Source organism: Telmatherina bonti, assembly GCF_933228915.1.
Source record: "Telmatherina bonti genome assembly, chromosome: 15".
NCBI lineage: Eukaryota > Metazoa > Chordata > Actinopteri > Atheriniformes > Telmatherinidae > Telmatherina > Telmatherina bonti.
The window spans coordinates 25100459-25125572 of NC_136613.1; the positions used below are offsets into that span (position 1 = coordinate 25100459).

Consider the following 25114-nt stretch of genomic DNA (forward strand, 5'->3'; position numbering starts at 1 on the left):
GTCATGCCGTATTCGCCATTCTGTGCTGGGAAAAAACCAGCAGCCCCCCCTTTCCCCAGTTTATCCCGGACTGTACAACATCTGGACAGCAGAATTCAGAAAACCCTTTCTGTGGTCCTCGAGAGTTTGGAGAGATGCTCGGCATTACTGAAATGACCAACGGGTGAGTAAAAAGTTTAGTTTTCAGACATGAAAACATTTTTACTGGAAAAGTGAAGAAGTTGACAGTTTGTCGATGAAGGAAAAAAAAGCCGCTATACTGTTTTATAAAGAGCTGGAATACTGTGTAGCAAAAAGGTCAAAGATGTATTTGGACTCTACATATTATAACATAACCAATATGTTTGGTAGAAAATGAGCTTTTTGTAAAAAAAAAAAAAAAAAAAAAGCAGCGCTTTAGCAAAATAGTATCAATTGATTTCTGTGTAGCTCCAGCCTGAACTTGACGCTAGCGCCCCCTATTGTGTTATGGGGTTAAACTTAAAGATACACAGCATGAGTTTATATTATTTCTGCATTAAGTAGTTGCTTCTTGCATGGATGATTTCTGGATTTGCAGTACACGGGCGTGGCAGACATGATTGACACAAATATAACTTGATAATTGTTGCTAATAGTTGCAGCAAACTTTGTTGGCATTGCTTTAGCACCTTACAGACAAAGAAATTAAATGTTTCTGGCATTTACATATTAAATGGCGGAGTCTTTTTCTGAATGTAAAAGTCCAGTTCAGACAATGTATTCAGAGATGTAAAATTAATTTTTCACCCATTGTCGAGATCGTCTTTAAATCATAATTTTAAGTTAATTTATTTAAAGGTGGGTAGCTTTTGTACACAGCTTATTACAAGTCAGACTACTTCTTAATGTACAAAATTATAGCAATAATTATCTCCAGAGAGGTAGGTTTTTGGCATATTTTCTGTGTCAACTTGTGCTCACACATTAGATTGACCCAGAAGCCCCAGGTTGGCAGGGAGGAAGATGTCTCAAAGCGAAGGATCCAAGACGTTCCTCTTTTCTGCAGATTAACCTCCTCCCTGCATAGGAATGTCCACATCCAGTGACTGGACAGTAGTCACTGCTTTCCCAACCACTTCCTGACCATCCGTTCCCCAGACACTGCTATTTAGAGGAGTATTTTCTCCCCAACTCGTATGATTTATGGCATGGGATGAATCTAGCTTTCATAAAGCACAAACAATGCAAGTTCTAAGAGGGCGAGTCTTTAACAGCCTAAGGATTGTTGCATACCCAGTGCATTACATTTTTATCTGATCCCACTGTGTGTTGATACAACCAGAGCTCAGTCGAACGTCTGATCCTCCAGTGTAGACTTGTCCTTGTTTGGTAGCAGTGAAGCTTGAAGATGGAGGATTTCACTGCACGTAATGACTGGATGCATGTGGTGTTAGGCAATGTGATTGCAGCACATGGATTACATGAAATTATTGACTTTTAATAGATTAAGTATTGCAGATTTTACCAGAGAACTTTAGTCTTCTTTAGTAGAACTTGTTTTGTATCAATAAGTCATTAATTCATAGATACCTCAAATAAGTTTATTAGCATGTACAGTGTTCATTTTAAGGAGATTTCTCCTTCACCTGGTGCAGTATCTTGTCCTTGTCGCTTCCTGCTGTGGCAGCCATAATAATGGTACAAAGTGCAAAAAGTACAAGCTGAATTTATTTAAATTCGCTTTGAAATTGACCTCTTCCACCTTCTAACTGTAAGACAAGTTACCTGAAATTTGCTAATATTTGTAAGAGTTTTTTTCATGCCCAATTGTGTATCATAAAGTAACACACCTCGGTTCGGTTATCGTCATCATTCATTGCTGCATTCTGTAGCAATGTGTGAAACTGCTTATTACCTCCACCAAGGAGGTTACATTTTTGTTTATCTGTTTGTCTTTCTGTTTGTTTGTGTTCAAGACAACTCAAAAGGATATGGACGAATTTAATTAAATTTTTGAGGAGTTGTTGGAAATGTGAAAAGGAAGAACATGTTAGATCTTGGTGGTGATCCGGATCACCGTTTGGATCCAGGAATTTTTTGAAGGATTCTTTAACATTGTGCTTGTTGGAGGTTTGTGCTCTCTGAGTGTTTTTCTGGTTAGTATGTTTATGTTGATGGAGAAAGACTTGCTTTGGTAATATAGGCTGTAATATTTGTCTCTCTTGTAACATTTCTGTTTCCATTTGTTTTGATAAAAGATACTTTTGTTTAATCTCTTTAAAATTCTAAAATATCTATGAATCTCTTTATAGGTCAACATTCTTACTCTATGAGTTTTTTTTTTGTTTGTTTTCTTTTTTGTTTTTTTTGTAGATGTACTTCCTGCGGGCTGCATAGTGGTTAGCACTGTGGCCTCACACCAAGAAGGTTGCTGGTTCAATCCTCAGCTGGGGTGAGGTTTGGACAGTGGCCTTTCTGTGTGGAGTTTGCATGTTCTCCCCATGTATGTGTGGGTTCTCTCCAGGTACTTCGGCTTCATCCCACTGTCTAAAGAGATGTATGTTAGGTTAACTGGTTTTTTAGGTTAACTCTAAATTGCCCATAGGAGTGAGTGTGTGCACAAGAGGTTGTTTGTCTGTGTGTAGCCCTGCGATGGACTGGCGAGCTGTCCAGGGTGTACCCTGCCTTTCGCCCAAAGACTGCTGGGATAGGCTCCAGCTTTCCCGCAACCCTCAATCTGACTATGCGGTTAGGATAGTGAATGAATGTACTTGCTGCTGCAGTCAGAGGTATTTCCCAAATGATTTTCCACTTTTCCGACAGACTTGTCAGCTGTTCAGAACCCATCTGTTACCTTTCACACTTGTGATAACAGATAAATGCAGCATGATGCAGACAGCGTATGAAACAACAGGACGCGCAGTGCTATCAGTGCTTACAGGGGCACATCAGTGCTAGTATGTGGGCTTTGTTGTTTTCACCTCGTGGCAGTTTTTCTTCTCAGATATGTAACCGTAGCAACATATATACTGTATTAGAGAAAGATTTTAGTCTGCAAAAAGACAAAGATAATCATTTGTACTCCCTTTCATGGTGATGCACAGACAATTTGGTTTGGTTATAAACTGTCAACTCTTTGCACTTCCTCATACACATTCCCCCTTTTGACTCCCCGACACTCCCTTGTCCCTTCACATCGTCACATCTCCCTCCAACATGATGAACAGTACCTAACTGTTTTTGCATCAACTTTTCTCTCTCAAACACATAAAGCACCTGCACAAGTGGACACAACCTCCTCTGGCACACATATATTTTACACTGGGGAAGCACAATATTCAATCATTCATTCATAATCCTAACTGCTTAGTGCAATTAAGGGAGTTTAATTAAGGAAGCACAATAATGGAAAAAAACAAACAAACAAACAACTAACACAGCTATTTTTCTCTAACCCTGCAATATATATTGAAATATGTTGCACTCCTCCCCTCTTATTGACAGTCAACCTGCACTGATCTCACCCCTTTTTAAATGTAATAAGTAGGGCTGGGCGATATATCGAATATACTCGAGATATCGTGGCTAGTCCTCTGTGCGATATAGAAAATGCCGATATTCGTCATATTCGAGTATCCTGTTGTCACGCAGGTGTTTTTAGCTGTAGGCGGGGTTTTCTCCCTCCTCCTCAACTCTGCACCGCTTTGCACAGAGAGTTAAAGCAAGCGCACCTAGTTACGTACATAACGTGAGCTACGTGCTACGTCATGAGAGGCAGCGTGTAGCCACTGTTGCCCACTTGGCGACTTTCTCGCTAAATCTGGCGACTTTTTTTGTGAAAAGCGACTAGCGACAAATCTAGCGACTTTTACTGGAGTTATTGGAGACTTTCCTGGTGTTTTGGCGACTGACTTTAAAGCGCATATTGTAAAGTTATTGTCAGAACGAGAGTCTCTCCCCGTCCTAAAGCACTCAGTCGCTCCGGCTGCAGCTGCAGCCAGTCAGAGGAGCAGAGAGGACACTTGCACGACTCCACCTACAGTCACAATGAACAGCCAAATCCGCCACTGACGTAAATTGACGTAAAGTTTTTCACGTCACGCAAAAATAATTAATTATATTTTATTACATTCACAGCCTCTGTCACTTACTCACCTCATCCACTGTGTGTGTGAGACACAAGCATATTTATCTAGCTCATCATGTCTCTAAATAGTACAGAAAGGAGTGGGAATCAAATCCTGAATTAAAAACTGGCTGAAGCCATTTATTGGAGATGATACGAGGACATTCTGCCTGTATTATAAGACTGATTTCTACGTTAAACTCTGCGATTAAAAAAAATACACGACAACTCAAAAACGTATCCATAAAGCAAAGCCTTATAATAGTTCCTCATTTGAAAAGTCCCCCCCTAGAGCACGTATTTTCATACGTTGCATTTATTACATCATGCAAAGGCACTTTATTTTGTTTTAAAATGACATGTTTCTGCCACTGCTTTAACTGTTCAATAAATGCGGTTTTGATCAGTTTGCTTCGTTACAATTTCATCCTTTTGGCATGAATGTTTAAAATCAGCAGATCTTGATGTAGTATGAACAATTATGTTTTAATGGAGACAAAAAATCATCTTACTGATGTGATTGTATGCACCAAAGCATTAATTCAAGGCTAAGGTAAATATCGAGATATATATCGTATATCGTGACATGCCATAAAAATATCGGGATATTACTAAAAGGTCATATCGCCCAGCCTTAGTAATAAGTGTGGTTTTGAGACTTATCCTTAGTTTGTATTGCTTGCTTTTATTGTGCTATAAGTCCTTAGTAAATTTGTTCTATCGAGTGCAAATGTGAATTGTGTTTTACCACACAGGGTTTTTTGTCAGGTAGCCTTGAAGTGATGAGAGCATGTTGAGTTCATCTGCCTCTTACATTGCAGGACCTGCGATGTGACAGTGCTCAAATTATATATTGTGCAGCTCTTTTGCATACACACACACACACACACACACACACACACACACACACACACACACACACACACACACACACACACACACACACACGACAACGAAAACAGGAAGTGATGTAACCATGCAGACGGAGATAACTGCAGTGGGTGTTTGCAGTGACAGAGAAGGGAAGTTAAGAAACAGCTGAAGTATCCTCGCTACATTTTGACACAATTTTGGTAAGATGTGTTTAGTTATTATAGTTAATTTTTGGGATTCTGAGAATTTTAGCAGCAAGTCTTCATTTTTTTTCATGCATGTTTGCACTATTTTAATATGTCGTTTATCAAGTTTATCTTATTCAATATGAAATCTTCCATCGTGGCTCAGCTTATGTATATTTGCAGTATGAGAGATGGTATAGCTCTGTTTGTCATTGTTATATAACGAATAGATGGTTCATTAAAAACAAGAAGAATATATTGGTAGTTTTAGATTTTAAAAAATTAAACATGAACCCCTCAGTTAATGCAATATGTAGCATTTTATCCAAAACTCTGCTGTGAGTTTGTTTTGTGATTCAACGTTTCACTTTTAATGAAGCCTGTCATACTGCTACTGTCCACATAGGGGCAGTATAATCTCAGTAGCGAGTATGTGGGGTTTGTGGGAAAATCCTGTTCAGCTTCAGTTGGGTGTGTGTGTGATGTTGAAGAGTCACTTTGTGTGAGTGAAATAACCAGACAGCTATGTCAGCATATTCAGACCAACTCAGAACGCCAACCCAAAATACGGCATTTACATTTTACAGTTTCATTCAGTTTAAAGTTTGCAGATGACCAGTTTCATTACCTTTTAAAATGTTTTCATTTTAACTCAAATTCTGTTCCTTGCCTTTTTTTAATGAAGTAAATCGGCTTGATTGCATTAATGCCGATTAATGGGTAATCTTGTGGCGTATTCAGACACGTCAGCCAGTGCTGCTGGGACCCTCGTGCAGCTGCAGCTGATATTGAAGTTGTAAATTTACTCTTTGCTCTTGCATGAATCTGTCAGAGTCATGAGGAATGCTGAACAGGTCATGGCAAGCTGTTTAAGGTGAATCTGCATGGTGTAACTGTTCATTGTTGGTACATACCTTCCTGTGCATGCCAAGGAGATGCATGTTGTCAGTCATTACTCGTACAGCTTGTTAGTATCATCAAGGTAGCTTCCACCTATCTGCAATGATTAATTTATTTATATAAACAAAATAAACTTTATTAATCATAAGACAGCTTTTTTTCTACAGCCATTTTCATACTAGTATTGATATTTATTGAATTAAAACAGTCTCCCTTCGGTCTTGTTAAAATGATCTACCTCATTCCTCTAGCTGCTTGTATCCTTCCACTCCATCTGAAAAACCTGTCCCAGCTTTGATAGTGTCTTCATTTAAGCATATTGAAGTGGCAACTTGGTGTTTTGTGTTTGTCAGAGGGGGGCTTGTTCCTACATAATGCTGCCATGAATTATTCAGAGACTGACCTTTTAACTTTTCAATGGTTTGTTGTTTCTCTTGGGAAATAATTACAGTTTACACACAGACAAGCTCAAGCTCAGTTCAAAAGCTCTGCATGACTGAAACTTCAAAATGGAAACTGCTGTGTTCAGATTGTTTTCCCCCTATTTTACTTTACTGTTCAAAACAAACAAGTGCCACCATATGGTCTCTCGTAGCTCCTTCAAACTGAGACAAAATCGCACAAACAACTCAAGTTTGAATGTTTGCAGGAAATATGAGGCGTGAGCAAGAAAAAGACATTCTTCTACTCATCAGCTGTTTGCTCTTTCTCTCTATTTTTTCACATATTTTTGTTTTCAAGAAAACAGTGTGCCAGTGAGAGGCAGGAGGGGAGAGCGGGGGCAAAGGCCAGATGAGACAATGATGACTGTTCTGCTCTCTGATGCATTTGCCCTCTACCTGTTTCAGGAGGAGGAGCAAGGAGTAGTTGGTAGGTGAGCTGTAAGAGACCACACCTCTGTATGTGTCCTCCCTGGTGTGTGTGAGCCCTGGAGGTGTGTTTGACAAAGAGAGAGAGAGAGAGAGAGAGAGAGAGGGCAAAACCGAACTTAACATTTTCATTTGACCCAACAGTAACACCCACACTTCAGTCAGACTATTAGTATAGCTGTGGATTGAGCGTTCTCCTCTCACAAGAAGAAGGAAGGAAGTGAGGGAAAGGCAGAGAGGTGAACAGGAGATGAACTCTTTGAGGCTGAAAGAGTTGTCAAACTCAGACTTATACCGGCGAAGACAGGAGAGACCAGACAGCTATGCAAGTCTGGCGAGGGACAGCCTCAGGTGAGTGGGCCTCTCTGAAGCTTTTAATCCTCCGTAAGGGGTTTGATGAGTGTTTTACAGAAACGTTGGTTTATTTTTGACGACTGCTGCTGCAGCTCGACTGATATACACATTTTGCTGTCTGCCACATCATTAAAAATGCTGATGTCGAAATATAATTCTCTACTGGATAATATTTGCTGTTATGGCAACCGTGGTAATTTGTGTTAATGGTTTTAAATGACTTAAACCATTTACTGGTAATCTCAACTGAACTACTGAAGCAATAACTAGTTACTTTTTTTTCCAGTCTAGCTTTTATATGAACTTTTGTTTGAAAAAAGTCATTTTTAACATTATCAGACAGCAGTTTTATTTGGTTAGATAATTAAGTACTTGTCTTCATACTTATTGCATATTTGTATGTAACTAAACTCTTGTGTTGCATCGTTTTTAAGATGAATTATAACTTATAAATAGCTTGTAATGTAGTTTAGTCCCCTGGTCACCACTAGGTGGTTATCGTCTGTAGCCAGTTCACACCACATCAAAACAAATTTTTATCCATATCTCCAGAGAAACTCATCATGGCCAGGGAATCGCTGAAGATAAGTATTTACCTTTATGTTTTTTGTATTTACAAGGATAGATAGAGGCGAATGTGTTGGAGTGTTTGATTAGTAAATTCTGCAGCTGATGGTTGAATTCCTCTGAGTTGTGTCAGCAGCATCAGCAGACTTTTTCTTATTTTTGCTTCTCTTTTGGTACACTTCTGCCACTATGTGTGTGCATGTGTGTGTGTGTGTGTGTGTCTGTACAATCCTGAAGTGGTTCGAGGAATGTGGAGAATGTGGGCAGAAAGAGGGAGCTCTTGCTTTAGAGGTGAACAGAGTCGACACATAAGCATTTCATTTCTTAGCTCCTCATTGTTGTGCAACACAAAGTAGATTTTACACAAGGTGGTGTATCATGATGACGTATGAAAGCTGCTGTTATCATAAGATTTGAACTGTGCTTTTTAATAAAAAGATTAAACATTTGAAGAGGAGATTATATTCCACTTAATATCATCAGTCTATTGAACAAACCTCAAAGTTAAGCTAAAGTAAGGAATGTTTGTAGATATTTTGTAGCCATTCTTGTTGCGCAGCATTTAAGTATCAACCAAGTATAAAATGTGTAAATAAAAGGAAAGAAATCTTGAAAGGATCTGTGGGTTCACTTCATGTCAGATAGAATAATCCTTCTGTTGCGTGAAATTGTTTGGGGGCATGAGGATGAAGAAATATCAGTTTGCAAATGTTTTTATCAACACAAAATGTTCTGACACCATCACACATTTGTCATAACGAAGCCAGGACAAAACACATGAATAACTATATTAAAAACATGCAAACAAACTTTTAATGCACAAAGAGATTAAGGCATTTTATTTAAATATTGTCCATTAACAACAAAACAAAAAAAGGCACCTTTAAATCCAAGACCATGGTCCTCAGCTAGAAAAGGGTTCGGGGATCAAATCAAATCAAAGATACTTTATTCATCCCCGAGGGGTAATGAGGTGCTTCACCAAGTGGAGAAGTTTAAGTTGGGATCTTGATTACAAGTGAGGAAATGGTGATCACACTGATCAGCGCATTGTTCGACATTGAGCGCATTGATCAGTGGAGCATCTGTAGTAATGCAGACTATCGGTCTGTCATGGAGAAGAAGGAGCTGAGCTGGTCAATCTACGTCCCTACCTTCACCTATGGTCATGAGTCGTGGTGTTCAAAAGAGCAAGATCACGAATACAAGCAGCCTAATCTTGTTTCCTCCAAGAGTGGCTGGGCTCTCCCTTAGTGATAGGGTAAGAAACTCTGTCATTCTGGAGGTGTTTAGAGTAGAGTCTCTACCCCTCCGCATGAAGACGAGCCAGATGAGGTGGCCCTGGCATCTGGTCAGGATGCATCCTTGGTGCGGGATTCTGTCATGTCCTACAGGGAGGAGACCCTGGGGAAGACCCAGAACACACTGGAGGGACTGCATCTCTTAGCTGTCCCTTGAATGCCTCTGGATTAGGGCTACAACTAACAATTATTTTAAGTCAGCTAATTTTTTTTAATTCGTCACGATCATTTCTGTCACACCCACAGACTGTGCTTCCAGTTTATGCAACTCTTTTTTTTTTACAGGTTCCAGTATATTTTACCCCACTTTCTTCATTAGCATCATATGAATGTCACCCTGATTCCCAGTCAGTTATAACATAATGTCCTTTAGTAAGTTAAAATAATGACTCTTGAACCAGTTGAATATTAAATATATGCTTAACATCTTACTAATTTATTTTTAAACATTCAAACTTAGCTATAGTGTTACACAGGGACACAGGTAGGATCCAACGAGCGGACACGATTCGGAGTTCCAGCAAGTGATTTATTGGTATCTTCAGTTTCCGATGACTTCTGATTGTAGGGAATGCTGGTTCGCAGGCAGTGAGGCGGGAGGGAAGCAGACAAACAGGGGTGTACGCAGGCAGGCAAACGAACAGGCGGGCAGGCAAGCAGGCAGGATCTCTGACAGGGAAGATACAGAATAGTTATTAGACTGAGAATTCACACTCAAATAATCAGGAGCCAAGAGCTGTTACCACAAGGCAATCAATAATCTGGCGACGATCAGCAGGTAGGACTGGTCTTAAATACAGACTCTGCTGATTGCCAGATGCCGATCAGGTGTTGCTCAATTGCCAGCATGCCGACCACGCCCACCAGAGAGCAGGAACCACAACATATAGTGTCATATCCAAGCTGTACAGAATTTGCCTCAAAAAGAAAACAAAAAAATATTTTAAAATTTTAATTTTCATAGAATTGCATTAGAATGATTATTTACATCTTGAAAAAGCCTGTTTTGTAAGGTAAACAACAGCACATCACCACTCAGTAATGCTAATTTACCAATCCAGAATGCTTGAAACCACGACTCCGGGGTGTTTCCTTTCAGATGCTCGTGCATGACTGCCGTGCTGCCGTGGTTTACCAACTCTGCATGGCAGAATATTTCACCTGTTTTGACTCTTTGTTTAGCGTAAAATATTCCCACACTTTGGAAATACGAGGCCTGACCCTGTTGTCACTCTGACTCTGTGAGTGACTCTGACTCAGGTTGTGCTGCCATGGGTTTGTTATTTGTTGTTTAAGAACAAAGATGCTGCACAAAATGACAATACTGCCCCCATCACTTCCTGTAGTGGTTTACAGTCATTTGCTCGGTGTTTAGAGTTCTTATACTGTCTGAAAAGCCGTGGCTGGTAAATGGCATTAAGTTGCCTGTCCCAGTTTTTTATTAGCAAAGCCATTACAGACGTTTATAACACGACGCGTCGACACTGAAATTTCGCATGAATTAATTTTTTATTGTTGACGTTGTTGTTAATCGTTGCAGTTTTACCCGGAAAGTCCTAGATAAGCTGACAAATGTGGTTAGGGAGCGGGAAGTCTGAGCTTCCCTGCTTCAGCAGCTTCCCCCACCACCTGAACCTGGATAAGCAGCAAATTTTGCAGCCTTAGTTTATGTATCAACTTTATTCTGCACTGAAGTTTTACTAAAACAATTAACAGCTCAACTTAAGCTAGTGACAAATACAGATATGAGCACAAATACGTTCTGTGTGTGCACAAGGTTTTTTATGCCACACTGTTTACAGTGTTGAGTTTTAATTAACAGAAAACCAGAATAATTGGCTTTGACTCCATTTCTAGTAGTTTCGCTTGAAAATGTTTGACATTTACTTTATTAACATTACTGTTAGTTGTTAGTGTATGACTGGATTGAGTGAGACAATTGAGCTTTGGAAAAGAAAGAAGACATATACTGTTTTGGGTTTTATTTTCCATATTGAGTCTTTTTATGCAAACAAAATCGATTACAATTTATGGATTTAGAACTTGTGTTAATCTGCAATAAAAGGTCAACATTACAAAGTACAGAAAAGAGAAAGTGCTTATACCACCTTTCTCTTTCTCATTACTATCCTGTGGGTTGCGTGTTTTCCTGCCCTGGACAGTGAAATGAGGCCGGACCATTCCTAGCACAGGTCAAAATGTCCTTTGGGACCAAAGCATAGAAACAATGGAAACGTTAGTCATGAATTATGTTTGCACAGTTATTGAATCTGTGTATTTCTTAGTGGGCGTGTGTGTGTGTGTGTGTGTTAATGTGTACACACTACACTTTTGCCCAAGCAGTCCTCATGTCTGTGTTGCCATGGTTGCTGTTGACACAGCATGTAGGGGTGTGTGACCAGGGTGTAATTTGTGTCTCAGGCTTGAGTCCATTCAACCAGCAGTAAAGACAAATAGAACAATTTTCTTTTGTAAAATAATGTACATTTCTGCTGTTTACCTTTGCAGATAACCTTTACATGACTATAGTGTAAAAACCTTTGTCTTTTCATCTGTGCTTTCAGATTTTGTGGGAAAAAAAAAAGTTTTGGCAATAAGACATAAAGACACAGTTCTGCGAGTAAAAAAGCACTGGACTCTTTTCTGGAGCAGGATACTATATTCCCTGCCATATCTGTAAGATATGGCTCTGGTGACCTGACCTGTAGCCCATCCACTGACTTCTAAAGGCCTCATAAGGAAGTCTCAAAGCCCTATCCTGGAGAGGGAACACACCACAGACGTTTAGTCGACTACTGACAGGTGCTGCGGTCTTTTTTAAGCCCAGGTTGACATTCATATCAACACTCACATTCTCCCTGTATCTCTGTCCGTCTCACACAGAATTTCAGTGCTAACCTCATAGACATAATAATGCTACAGCAGGTCTATTTGTAGCATTTCTGTTACAGTAGACCCGCCTATAAATGTCCAAGACAAAGCCAAGTTTAATACATATATGCGATAAGTTCTCTGCAAATGTGTTATTTTTTCTGATGACTTATTAATATAAAGTAGAATGACTTCTGTGGATGATTTTAGTCATTTTTATATATTAGTTTAGCACTGTCTCCACTCTTTAAGAACAACAATGTAAACGTAGTGCAGTCTAAATTTCTTGACAACACTAAACAGTCATTGTATGTAATAACTAAGTCAACACAGAGTGAAGCCACTACTTTAAAATGCAGCAAATTTCCAAAGAGAGACCCAGTGCCACAAATGATGCCCCACATTTTAGTGTGGACTGATTTTTAAAAAATTTAAATGGTACTATTTAAGGTAATTTTCCACCCTCTCTTTAGCATGGCTGGCACTATGGTGAGAAAATTTACATGAACAATCCACTGTGTTGCGTCAGACTGGACACCAGAAAGCTTCTCAAGCTTGCATTTCAGGGTGGAACATTGTACAGGAACCGTACAGTTATCAACGGCAAAATTTCCTGTAGAATACCCACCCTGTCTGCTGTATCCAACTCAACAATAGTCACCAGTAGCTGAGTTCTCCTACACACAGTGTACAAGTTTTATGCACAGTGTTTTGTTTTGAAAAGTCTCTGGGGGCTTTTTAATGTTTTAACTCATATCTTTTCGATTGAGGTGCCTTTCTTCGTTCTTTAGTGGTTCAGACACAAATCATAATTGCTCCATAAGTGTCAAGATTTAATTAAAGGTTAGAAAAAACAGCAGGATGAATGTTTAATGTGCAGTTTGATCATCCCTTTCAGAGTTGGCCCCTCCTGTGTATACAAACTCTTTCACACACATATACGCACATAGACACAAAACAGCAGCTGCCAGCACCTAGTTTGGAGTTGAGTGTCCTCTGGGTGTCTATTTGTAGAATGGAGTCATGAAGACTGCTGTACTGAAGAGCACTGAGATGTGTATTAGCTGGACTCACACACACACACACACACACACACACACACACACACACACACACACACTCTCAGGTCTACAACATTGTGATCAACCATTTATTAATTAATTCCTGACTTCTGCAGGATTCACACACGAGTCGTTTTTTCCCATATAAGCGTCAAAAATATTTGTCTCACTGGAGTGTATTTCCAGATCTGGCCTGGTGTTGTTTTGATGTTTTGGGAAGTGGTGATTAATTTGAGAAGTCAGTTGAGTGAAGCCACATAAAGGACTATCATTTACCCAGAAGAGAGACCGATTTAGGATTTAAGGAAATGCCTAGATTTAGACCATCATAGCATTTCGATAGATTGCTATATTTTATACATCCTTGGGGCAAATATCTTAAAGAGTTTCATATTTAATTGATACTCAATTTGATACTAACAAAAACAACAACGACTAATCCCATGAAATCTATTTGGAAATGTGAATTGGAAGAATGCAACGTTCCTAACTGAGCCAGCTAGTGTTTTCACAGTTTAGGGATCAGGCTAAACATGCCACTTGTCACATGCTAAATACTATTTTGAATGCCCGGCTTTGTAGGCGCATGCACAACAGTAGCTCTGCAAAGGACAGACATTTGGTGTTGGTGAAACACTGGGAGCATGAGTGAAGGTGAAGTCAAGCGATCACATAACTCTACATTTGATTTCTTTACTTTAGTTTCCTCCATGTGTGTTTATCCAAAGTAGTTTATTCTTTTCCTGTTATAGGAAGCTTCTGACATTTCTAATGTATCCTTTTTGCTGTGTGACATTCTGACTTTGTGCAGCACTGAGCCAGAACTCCTAAAGAGCTCCAGCTGTGAAACCTGCATACATGCAGAGATTTATAGGATAAGAAGACACTTAGCAAAAACTGTATATGTTAGTGTCACAAAATATTTGCAAACCACAGCAAGGGTCTGTGTATGTTTATGTGTATGGATGGGTGTGTGTCTTTCATGACACAGTGACCTCCCTCTGTCTGGATAGGCGTCAGGGTGGGCTCTGTAGGCTACCCAAGAATAGACAGCGAGTGTGACAGGAGGGCAGGCTGAGCTGAGAGTGTGTGGGAAAAAAAAAGAGAAAAAGTTGATGGGAATGAGAGAAAGAGGGAGTGTGTCCATTAGAGACAGTGTGTTTGTGTGTCAGCGAGAGAGAGAGAGAGAGAGAAAGAGGGAGGAAGGGAGGGAGAGAGAAGCCCCAGCTCAGTCTGGTCGGTTCACCTTCTTTGCCATGTGGATTCCAGCTCTTACAGCTCACTACATTCCCTTTACTGGAAACCAATACTGAACCATCACTGCTAAGTTTTACTGGACCACAAGGAGCTCTGGTAATACTTAGTGTATGTTTTAGATGAACTTTTAGGATTAACTCGGACCGTTGTAGAAGAGTATGGAGATAAACGGTCGTGCCTTGCCGGCGTCAATACCTGAGGATGGGGAAGCCCCGGAACACATCCGTCATGGAGAGATGAATGGCTACCACCAGAGACATCAATATGGGGATGGAGGGGAGGCTGAAGTCCCTGTGTCCAAGTCCCAGAGACGGAAGAGTGACGTAAAAGTCTATAAGGAGTTTTGTGATTTCTACGCTCGCTTGTAAGTAGTGGATGTTTTAATTGACAAAAGCAAATATACTGGAGTTAGTTGCAGAGCTGAAATGGTTTGAGAAATTTAAATGTGATCATAATAGTGAAATGTCTCACCAGAGAAAGATTTCACTCGGAAGCTTTTAAGGTGATCAGTCAAACCGTCCTCCCCCGGCTGAAGTACCTCTGAGGGAGGATCATAAAGCTTGATTGCCAGGCTTGATTTTTTAGTAATGATCTTGAGTTTTTTCACATCATAAAATCCTAATCTGCATTTTTGTTAATGACGTGCTAATAATGATGCCATTTCAGAGAAAAAAGGTTTATTATAGTAGGTAAGGAATTTGGTGTGCTCACTGGCTGGCATGGTATTAGTGTGTTAACAGCAAGCTGACTGCAGTGTTACAGAATGTGAAGAATTCTCATATGCTTGAAGCTGGGTTTTACCAGCCAGTTTGATTAGCTCAAGCTGCCGTAGGTTGCTATGTTTGCTCAGGGATCACTGTGAGTGCTACAAGACAGAACACACAGGAAGGGCTATTTTTGTGCCAAGGGGAAAGCCATTATGCAAAGTAGAATGTGCCAACTTACTTTTGAAGTATGTGTTTGGAAGACAGGACGGCTAAATATCCATGCTGTATTTTTCACTGATCGGGATTCATTGTAAGCTATAGGAATAAGGTACATGGGGTCAATCACAGGTACTGGTGGAACAATGAGTCCACATTGTCCCACATAGGTAGAACAATATGAACTCAGCCATCAGTGGATTACCATACATTGACAGGATATCACCTTGTAAAAAAAAAGGCAATGAATTGGCTTTTTTATGTATGTAGAGTTGGCTTCTTGTAAGAACAGTGATGCAGAAGACAAGGAGAAGTGGAAAAGTGTAGGAAAGAAAAGGTATTCAAAACCAGACTTATAGTCCACATCCTTTCCCCTTTGCTTACAGATTCCTTTTATAGTCAAAGGCTCTGGTTGTGGGCTTAAATGAGAAGCTACATGTTGAGGTATCAAAAAAAGAAACCAGCCCTCTCATGTTCATGTGTCATCTGGATGCCAGTGTTTGACACATCAGATATTTAAACTGGTTATGTCATCATTTTAAGGTAGATACTTTTACAAATATAAAAAAACCCAGCAAATAAATAAGGGTGTTATTGAAAGGATTAGATGTTAGCATGCTATTTAGGGAGTATTGACAATGCAACGGTGAAAAGCATTTGGCTTGACTTCAGGAAACACATTTTGATGCTGGTGGTAACCTGGTGTGGAATCATGCCCTACACTTTACTAACTGATGTCTTCAGTCCAGAGTCTTTCTAACAAGAGGAGCTGTGTCAGTATTGTAAATCAATAGTTGCAGATATTGGGCTAATTTTACCCTGCCAGGTAATGCCCGACTGAGGCCTGGTGTAAACTGAGCAGGTCATTGGAGAATCAATGGTCCATCTTATGCTTTTCTTCCAGTATCTATATTTTTTCCCCACTCTTTTGTTTATACTGCTGATTTGTCCAAATCCATGTGATATGGACAGGTACAGAAACTCTCATTAGCATTGATACGTTGGGTGTAATAAAAAAAAATCCTGCAATAATACTTTTTGCATTACAATCTGTCTCCTTAATACATTCTTCCTAGATGTCTCTTATGGGGGTTTTCCAGCAATGACAAGCTTCCTCGAATTTTATTCTTGCCTACTTATACACATGTAAAAGTGCAGCTGAGAATATTACCTGATTTTGATGATTATGAAGTTTTACTGCAGGCAAAGCTGGAAGAATTTAATACTGGATAGTTAGGACAGCCTATTTTGTTCTTATTATGTAATAGTGTAGAATTTTCTTTGATGCCGGCTAGTACTTGAGGAAGATAGGAGCATGGAAATGCCTGAGGGATGTGTCACTTCCTCCCACAAATGCTTTGGACAGGGCAGGACTTGTTGTGTGTTTGATATCAGTCCAGACAGGGTATATAAAAGAGTATGTAGTTGATAAGTCTGTGAAGGCTGGAAACATCTTGCTCCAATGTGTTATTTTAAAGCACATGCCAGTCTCCCTTGTCTTTTCATGTGGATGTGGTGCATACTCCTAAAAAGCTTGGATCCAGTCGTGACAGAAAAATAGCTACATTTGGGTCAAGCCCTGTAAAATGGGAGGAAATTAAAAAATTACCCAGCTATTGTTGAAATTGTTGATTATGTCCAAGTCAGTGTAATTTGAAATGAACAGATGCCATAGTTGGATAAAAATCCTGGTGTTGTGTGTCTTCATTCATTGCCAAGATATATTGTGGTATCCAGATCTTTAAAAGAAAGCAAGCCAGGGTTGTTCCCACACCACGTTTTTAATATCAACATTTTTCATGTCTCCAGCATGTTTCCACTCACTCACAGTCAGTTTTTATGTGAGTATTGGAACGGGACATGCTTAATATTGTGTATGATGCAATATTGGGGTTGACTACTGATTCGCAGTCATAAGCATGGATTCAGTCCCAGAGTCTAAAGCCTAACTGATAAGTATATACGTGTGAAAAGGTAAAGCTTATTAAGTTTTATGGATCTTTTTTACCACTTTACATTATCAAAAACTATCAAAACAGACACTCGAAGAATACAAAGAAATAGAATAGGGGGGCACAGCTTTCTGAGCACAGCCCGAGATATGAGAAGCAAAAAAGTCAAACAAATCTAGGCTGATCAGATACATACAGGTCCAGTTAGAAGCACTGTTTACATGATAGCAAAACTTGCTTCCTCTCAAAGACCTAAAATCCTGTTAAAAGCTGATAAAATAAATAAATAACTAGATGCTGTAAATATTATCTGACTGGTTTACACTTTGGCTGATGTGTTGCAGATTTTTCCATCAGATTGATTCAGTTTATTATATTGTGCAATTTATATTTTTCCAGCTCAAAGCAATAAACAAATGCCACTGTGTTGGTGGTGACGAGTTTTACCTCTTGGGATGTTTTAACTCTGCTTATCGATTAAATCGACTTAAGTTTTATTTTCAGAAGTTGTGTTTAATTTAACACTGTATTCTCTTAACTGACTAATGAAATAAAGCTCATAATTAGGTACTCTTATAAAGAAGGTTTTGGGATTGTTTAGTACAGACCAGGTTCTGATATCATTGTAGGCACTTTCCACAGGGAATTGTTTGCACATTCTCACTGGTATGTTGGTTATTTTTGCAGTGAGGCTGTAAAGTGTCAAGGTAACATCTATTTCACTTGTTAAACCAGCTTCATTTTTCTAGTTTTCTTTCTTTACGCAACATTTGCTGATTAGACTGATCCATACGCCCTGATAACCAGAGCCAAAATAAGCCCTGAACCAAGATTGTGAGTTGATAACCTCTTACATCACATTTTCCCTCCTTGCTGTCTCATTTTACCAAGCAAATGTTCCAGCTGCTATCATGACATTATAATGTTGTTTGGTGTGTCCTGATATTACACTGGTTATTGACTTAGCTCATAGTTTCCAAAGTCTGTATTGTGGGATTCATTGACATTTGATAACAAATAAATACATAAAAAGTAATCTTCTTTAACATGTTCAGCCAGCACTCAACTCAGATATGTTATTACTTTCTTGAAATTGAACATACATATACGTTAGCAGTTGAAATACAGCAAAATAAACAACTTAAAAACTAATTATTTTGTTAATAGTGCCATTTAACATCAGCCCTCACACAGCTACCCATGTAATCACGCTGCTGCTCTGATTAAAAGTCAGCCAGTGAAAAACCCACCATAACTATGAGATTCCTGGTGTGAATTGCACATATGCTGTAACTTGGTTTTACTCAGTATATACATAATAAATCATGCTCACAAAGGTTTGTACAATGAAATTATGTTTGTGGTTTTTTGTGGTAATTGTAATCAATTTGCATATTTCCATTTTGCTTGTATGGATTTGTTGTGATTTTGTTTTTTATAAACAGGCTCAGAAAAATATATTGGACCACCCCTGTTTTCCATTCAAACATCCATTTATTAATTAAGAGAGAAATTTCGGTAAACAAGGGTTGTTTAAATCTGGGAGTGTTTTGTTCATACATTCATCCTGATTTATTTTTCTCTCTTCTCAGCAACATGGCCAATGCACTGGCCAATGCCATGTGTGAGCGCTGCAAGAGTGGCTTTGCCCCGGCAGAGAAGATAGTGAACAGCAATGGGGAACTTTACCATGAGCAGTGCTTTGTGTGTGCCCAATGTTTCCAGCAGTTCCCAGAGGGACTCTTCTACGAGGTAACATGCTGTTTGTTTCATTCATTCATTTCCTATATCGTTTTGTCCAATTCAGGGTTGTGGGGAAACTGGAACTTATCCCAGCAATGAGCAGGTGAGAGGCAGGGTACACCCTGGACAGGTCACCAGTTCATCACAGAGCTGTGTGTTTATGAACTAAAACAAAGAAAAGATGCTTGAAATAATCAATGTTCACAACATATTCTAATAAACACTTTTAACTCTGAAGACAGTAAATGGTGAGGTTAATGTCTGTAGTGTTTTCTACACTTTTACAATTGCATGCGCAGTAAATATTTAGTCATGTGTAGACAGAACCGCAGGTTTACTTTAAACCTCTTTGAACACAGAAATTGCAAACAATACCAGCCAGAAGTACTTTTGTCATAGCCTGACAGAACTGTGTTCCTTTTAAACTACAGATCACTTTTGAAGACAGGGTTCAGATACACATTCTCTCAATCAAGGAATTGTCGTATTAAAGTTAATAAAAAAAGGATAGCACAGCCTCAGTGCAGCACTGAACTGTCAGAAGCCTTCTTCCAGTGAACTGTCTAAAGGCTGGCCTCAAAATGAGGTCAGATGATTTGATTTTCTGAAAACCTGGGGCTCTTTATGCTTCTTCATGAGGGAGAAGGTGTCTGGGTGGAGACTCGGCTCAGTTGTAGGGGGGTGTATCCATGCGGACTGAGATCGCGTTACAATAATCCCACTAAAGGTGGCGCTGCACTAGTATTTACCAAAAGAGAGGACAAGACCCACGTGAAGAAGAAAACTCTTTTGTGAGTTAAATATGGAGACAATATTATTGCTGTTCTGGGTTTTTTATTTTGTTTCATGCCATTATACTGCAGAAATACACCGCAACAATGGATGCAGTATGAACTCCAGACGAGGCAGAGGACTCTTAACACCATCGCTATGTATTTACCTATAAGGCAATGCTACGTCAAATGCAGGAAGGGACTTTTTTTTTTTGTAGTCCGCTTCCTGTATTTGGTCCACTTTATACGGACCAAGACCTTTGTTAGTAGGCGGACCGAGTCCGCTTCTTTAGTCCGAATCAGAATTCGTTTGGCGCATTCACAGCTCCCCAAACAAAGTAGACTTTCCGAGCAAATGAACTCTGATTTGAATCATATGAACATGCCCTTAGGCTGTGGTTGATATGAATCTTCAAACCAAATAAAATGGACTGTCATGCACTATTGCACGTTTTAGTTACACAGTCAGTGGAATATTAACTGCTTGAGCAGGAGTGTTGTGAAGACATAAGAAGTAAAAACAACAAACATACTTATTCATGCAGGCTTTCCCTACAGTGTTCCCTATGTTTTTTTTTTTTGTTTAATTTTTAGAGTGAGTACTAATGCAATGTAGAAATAGGTGTTTATGAGCGCAACAATGATGTTACTAAACTTATGTCATTAAATGATATGTAGATTTTTCTCTTTGGTTAATCCTTAAAGGCAACATATGTCAAAAATACCTATCTTTACCAGTGAAATTAGGATTTCTACTACTGGGTGTTGGGGAATAGAATCGATATCCTACTTATGATTTCTGACAAAAGAGGGGCTGGGTGCCTTTTATACAACTTGCCCTTTTAAATAGTTTTAAAACTTGAAATATTTTGGGCTGGAAAGCTTTGAATGAAAAGCGAGTGAAGTCCGTTTTGTTTATTAAGCAAACTTAAACATAACAGGCTGACCATTTAAGTCCCCTTATGGGCATTTACAAGCATTCTCATTCAAATCCATGCTTTGCCCATCACATAGAATCTGGCTGTGATTACCAGAGACGATAGACACAGCTTAGTGGTGAACGTGAGGCTTCAAAATGACAGTCCAAAAACCAGACCTTGATTTCATGGTGGCTACTGCCGTCTTTCATTTACACTCTGTGGTTACATATATGGGCTTTAAAAAAAGTCAATACAATACAATACAAATGAAAAATTCTTACGATGTCCTTGATACATGTTTCCTGTTGTTTACAGTTTGAAGGCAGAAAGTACTGCGAACACGACTTCCAGATGCTGTTTGCTCCTTGCTGTCATCAATGTGGTGAGTATATCTATTTACCTCACCTTATGTCTCTTCTTCAAGGCAATATGAGGAGGCAGACTGAACTTTCTGTCGCATCTACTACAAATTTCTTTGTAAATTTCTGTTCTTCTCTCAGGTGAATTCATCATTGGCCGTGTGATCAAGGCGATGAACAACAGTTGGCATCCAGACTGCTTCTGCTGTGATATCTGCCAGGCTGTCCTTGCAGATGTTGGATTTGTTAAAAACGCTGGACGGTCAGTCCTCTGATAACATAACTGATATTTTACTGATTAAACTGTCTTCACCACCACCTATTGTGTCAAAGTTGGATCCTTTGGTAACTAGTTAGAATTTTGTTATGTCAAGACAGGGTTTAAAAAAATTTTCTTTAAATTTTGTCATGAAATTTTGGCTTTGAAATATTACAAACCTGATTGGCTTGCTTGGCTTGGAAGAGATAACATCCCAGATGACATAAAGTATGGTAGTCTACCGAAATCACAACTGGCACAGGAAATGAAATATCTGTTCACGTACTTCTGTCTTTGTACGTTTCTCCCACCAGGCACCTGTGCCGTCCATGCCATAACAGAGAAAAAGCTCGCGGCCTCGGAAAGTACATCTGTCAGAAGTGTCACGCCATTATTGATGAGCAGCCTCTGCTCTTCAAGAATGACCCCTACCACCCTGATCACTTCAACTGCAACAACTGCGGGTAAGTGCGCACGCACATACCTGACCCGCTTTTTCAGTCTCACAAATTATACACAGCACAAAGCGAGCAAGAAAGCTGAACAATGAATAATCCAGAAGGAACGCTAGTTTCGAAATGGGTGCCTTGAGATGGATTGTCACAGGTATTTTGGTTTGTTTGTCAATTTACTTGCATTTATAAAACAGCTTCTGCAGCTGAATTTGATTGATGCTAAGATTATTATTTTACGTATTGCAATTATATAATTTCTTTTATTTTGTTTGAACATTTTTTCCAGAAAAAAGTGAAAATTTATTCTAAAATCTAAATCTAATATAACGAAGACCTTATGCTGCCACCTGGTGGACAAACTATGCAATTGTAGTTCCAGTCCGAAGACCTTACATGTGTGACATCTTATAATCTTGGAATCATTTTAATTTTGTCTTTACAAGTGAATTCTGTTTTAATTATAATGTTTTTGTGTGTTTTTAAAATGGATTTTTTTTTTTGTTCGTTGTTGTGATAAAATCTGACAATGGTGCCAGCTATGTTGCTATATATTGTTTACTTCTTCCTGTGCAGCAAGGAGCTGACAGCTGATGCCAGAGAGCTGAAGGGGGAGCTCTACTGTCTACCCTGCCATGACAAGATGGGTGTGCCCATCTGCGGTGCCTGTAGGAGACCCATTGAGGGCCGTGTGGTCAATGCTATGGGCAAGCAGTGGCATGTGGAGGTGCGATTTGTTAGCTTAGATTTGTTAGATCAGTCTATTGGCTTTATACATTTTGATAGAATTGTGTCTATTTTAGAAGAACAGTTGTTTTCCCGTGTTTTTACAACTTTGCTACATAGTCAGTTAAATAGAAAACGTGTATGCTTGAAAGCCAAGTTAAATTTCGACTATGGCCATGATTTAAAAAGATTTTTTAAAATGTTTTGACTGTTTCTTTTTCTTCTCAGTTGGGTTTAGTATTTTTATTTCTGCATATATAATTTCCCAGTCGTCTGTCAGTTGTTTTCATTTTCATTTTTTTTTTTTTTCTTCTCACATCTTAAGTCCATCTTCCTGTTTTCCTCCTCCACACGTAGCATCATGTGTGCTCTGTGTGTGAGCGCCCATTTCAGGGCCACCCATATTATGAAAGAGGCGGGCATGCCTATTGTGAGAGACACTTTGATATGGTGAGGGGATAAAGAGTCTGCCTGATGTGTATTCCCTGCCTGGCTTCAGTCTACTGGCCTCCATACAAAGGTTTCTCTGGAGTATAAGTTCACCTGTTAGTCTTTCTATAAACGCCAGCTGCAGGACACATTGTGTTATGTACTTCAAGAACCAGAAGGCTAATTGAGATTAAATCATTCCTGCTTTGTTTTTATTTCCTTTTTCAGAACATATTTGATAATCTGGAATTATGATCATCTATTAGTTCACAACTGTTTCCATTTAACTGAGTTTTATTAACAATGACTTAACATAATTCTGTGAGTGAGAGAAACAGTGAAGTACAGTTCGTCAGGCTTGATTTTAATGGTTAAAGGCCTGAAGTTTGGAGTTTACTTCGTTCATTAGGCTGTATTACACTTTGTAAGAGAGTGTTTATATGTTACTGGCATAGCTGAACTGAGGATAAGCATTTGATGTTGAGGCCATGTTTTTGTCCACCCACTCCACTCTGTATGGATGCAGTAGCAGGACATCTGGTTGTGATCGGACCTGACAATGTTTGAACCAGATTGTAATGCTGCCTTTAACAGTGTGGGTGTGATGGAAGACTGAATGCTGGCTGTGCTAACCACATGTGCTTGGCCTCGGGTTTGCTTGCAGCATTTTGTGTGTGCTAAGTGTGAGAAACCCTTCCTGGGACATCGTCACTACGAACGCAAGGGCCTGGCCTACTGCGAAACCCACTACAACCAGGTAACACCCACCACACGGAGCACTATTTATACTAATATACACTAAAAGCATCAAATAGGATTGCTGATTAGATCCAAGGTAGTTTCAGGTTGTTGTTTTTGTTTTGTTTTGTTTTGTTTTTCTCAAAAGTCTAAAATGTCTGAAAGGAAGTAGAGTTAAGTATTAATGCCACATTAATCCCAACTCCTACACTCAGTTCTCAGTAAGCCATTAGTTTTTCTTTACAGTTGTTTAAATGTTGACACTTTTTTTTTTTTTTTTTTTAAATATCTCTGGAAATCACAAACAAGACAAAAAATATGATTATTAGTAAGACTGTCATATAAACACAGATCAGAGCTTTCTCTGCAGACATTTTTTTGTCAAGGCTGATTTCTGTATTCCTCTATAAGCACATTTTAAATAGCTTATTTGAACTGAATAATGTTTTTATATTGTTTTAATCCATTTGAACAACTGTTGCAGTTTTAACTCTTTGTATGAAAATGGAGAATGCTTTGACATTTGTCAATGCATTTAGAGATTTGAAGTTATATTTCTTCTTAAAGTGTAATCTCCTTCCTTATCAAGTCATATTCTTTGAATGTTTTGTGGGAACATGTTTTATGCCCGACTTTATACATAATTTGTGCAGTTTTATTTTGAATTAGGTCCGTAGACTTCAAAGTTTTTGACCGGAAAAGCAGAATATCGGTTTGGTTTCTAAATCCTGCATGATGGTTGATCCTGATCATTTAAGTGTGGGTGGAGAGCTTAAAGTGATATTTTCTATGTCCCTCCAAACCTCTACACAGTAATCTTGTATAAGTGAACACATTATGTGGCATGTTGTGTTATTCAGAAAGTATTTTAATTTGAATAATACTGACATACGTTTTGATATTGTTGTTGCTTGGTATGAAGTTACCAGCAGTAATGTAATGACTCCACCTAGTGCTGAAAAGCTGGATGAAGCAGTTTCTTTGTTTGATTTTATTTTTTATTTTATTTATTTATTTTTTGTTAGTTAGACTGTTAGTCCTTCCAGAAAAATCTACAGATGTGTTGTAGCCTGCAGCCTTTGTTTGTCTCCAGTGGTTTCTGTAAACGGCATGTTGTGCCCTGATGACGAAGGCAACATAGACCTGATGAAATGCGTCACTGTTGCTAACCTTGTGCTTCTCTCCCTTCACCATACTCAGCTGTTTGGAGATGTTTGCTACCACTGCAATCGTGTCATTGAAGGAGATGGTGAGAAAACTGATGTTTAGAAAACATATAAAATCATTTGTGGAAGACGTTTTTGTCCTGTCCTGCCGACATCTGTACCCTGTCCTGTTGCTTGAATAATAAATTCTCTAAGGTTTTTCTTAACAGAGTGCTTTGAAGGTTATATGAGGTTTATTTGAATTAAGTGATGATACTCTATGTACTACTCACGTGACTGATTTGTTTTTTTCCCCCAGTGGTGTCAGCCCTCAACAAGGCTTGGTGTGTCAACTGCTTTGCCTGCTCTA

General features: G+C 39.0%; 1 protein-coding gene across 5 annotated transcripts in view; it reads left to right on the plus strand.

Annotated features, from left to right (window-relative positions):
- The window catches only part of LOC306766586 (LIM and senescent cell antigen-like-containing domain protein 1), a 27221-nt gene continuing 2107 nt past the window's right edge, over window positions 1-25114 (plus strand). Inside the window, exons 1-9 of one of the 5 annotated variants that reach the window (XM_079254383.1) lie at window positions 1-163; window positions 18793-18952; window positions 20952-21018; window positions 21137-21257; window positions 21569-21718; window positions 22283-22433; window positions 23526-23618; window positions 24800-24848; window positions 25064-25114. The exon at window positions 25064-25114 is cut by the window's right edge and continues 25 nt beyond it. In XM_079254383.1, the coding sequence (XP_079110509.1) occupies window positions 135-163; window positions 18793-18952; window positions 20952-21018; window positions 21137-21257; window positions 21569-21718; window positions 22283-22433; window positions 23526-23618; window positions 24800-24848; window positions 25064-25114 (871 nt within the window). In that variant the 5' untranslated portion in view covers window positions 1-134. Of the gene's footprint in view, window positions 164-14196; window positions 14690-18792; window positions 18953-20951; window positions 21019-21136; window positions 21258-21568; window positions 21719-22282; window positions 22434-22789; window positions 23469-23525; window positions 23619-24799; window positions 24849-25063 lie in introns of those variants that run through there. The other 4 variants (XM_079254382.1, XM_079254381.1, XM_079254380.1 and 1 more) reach the window with 4 other exon arrangements.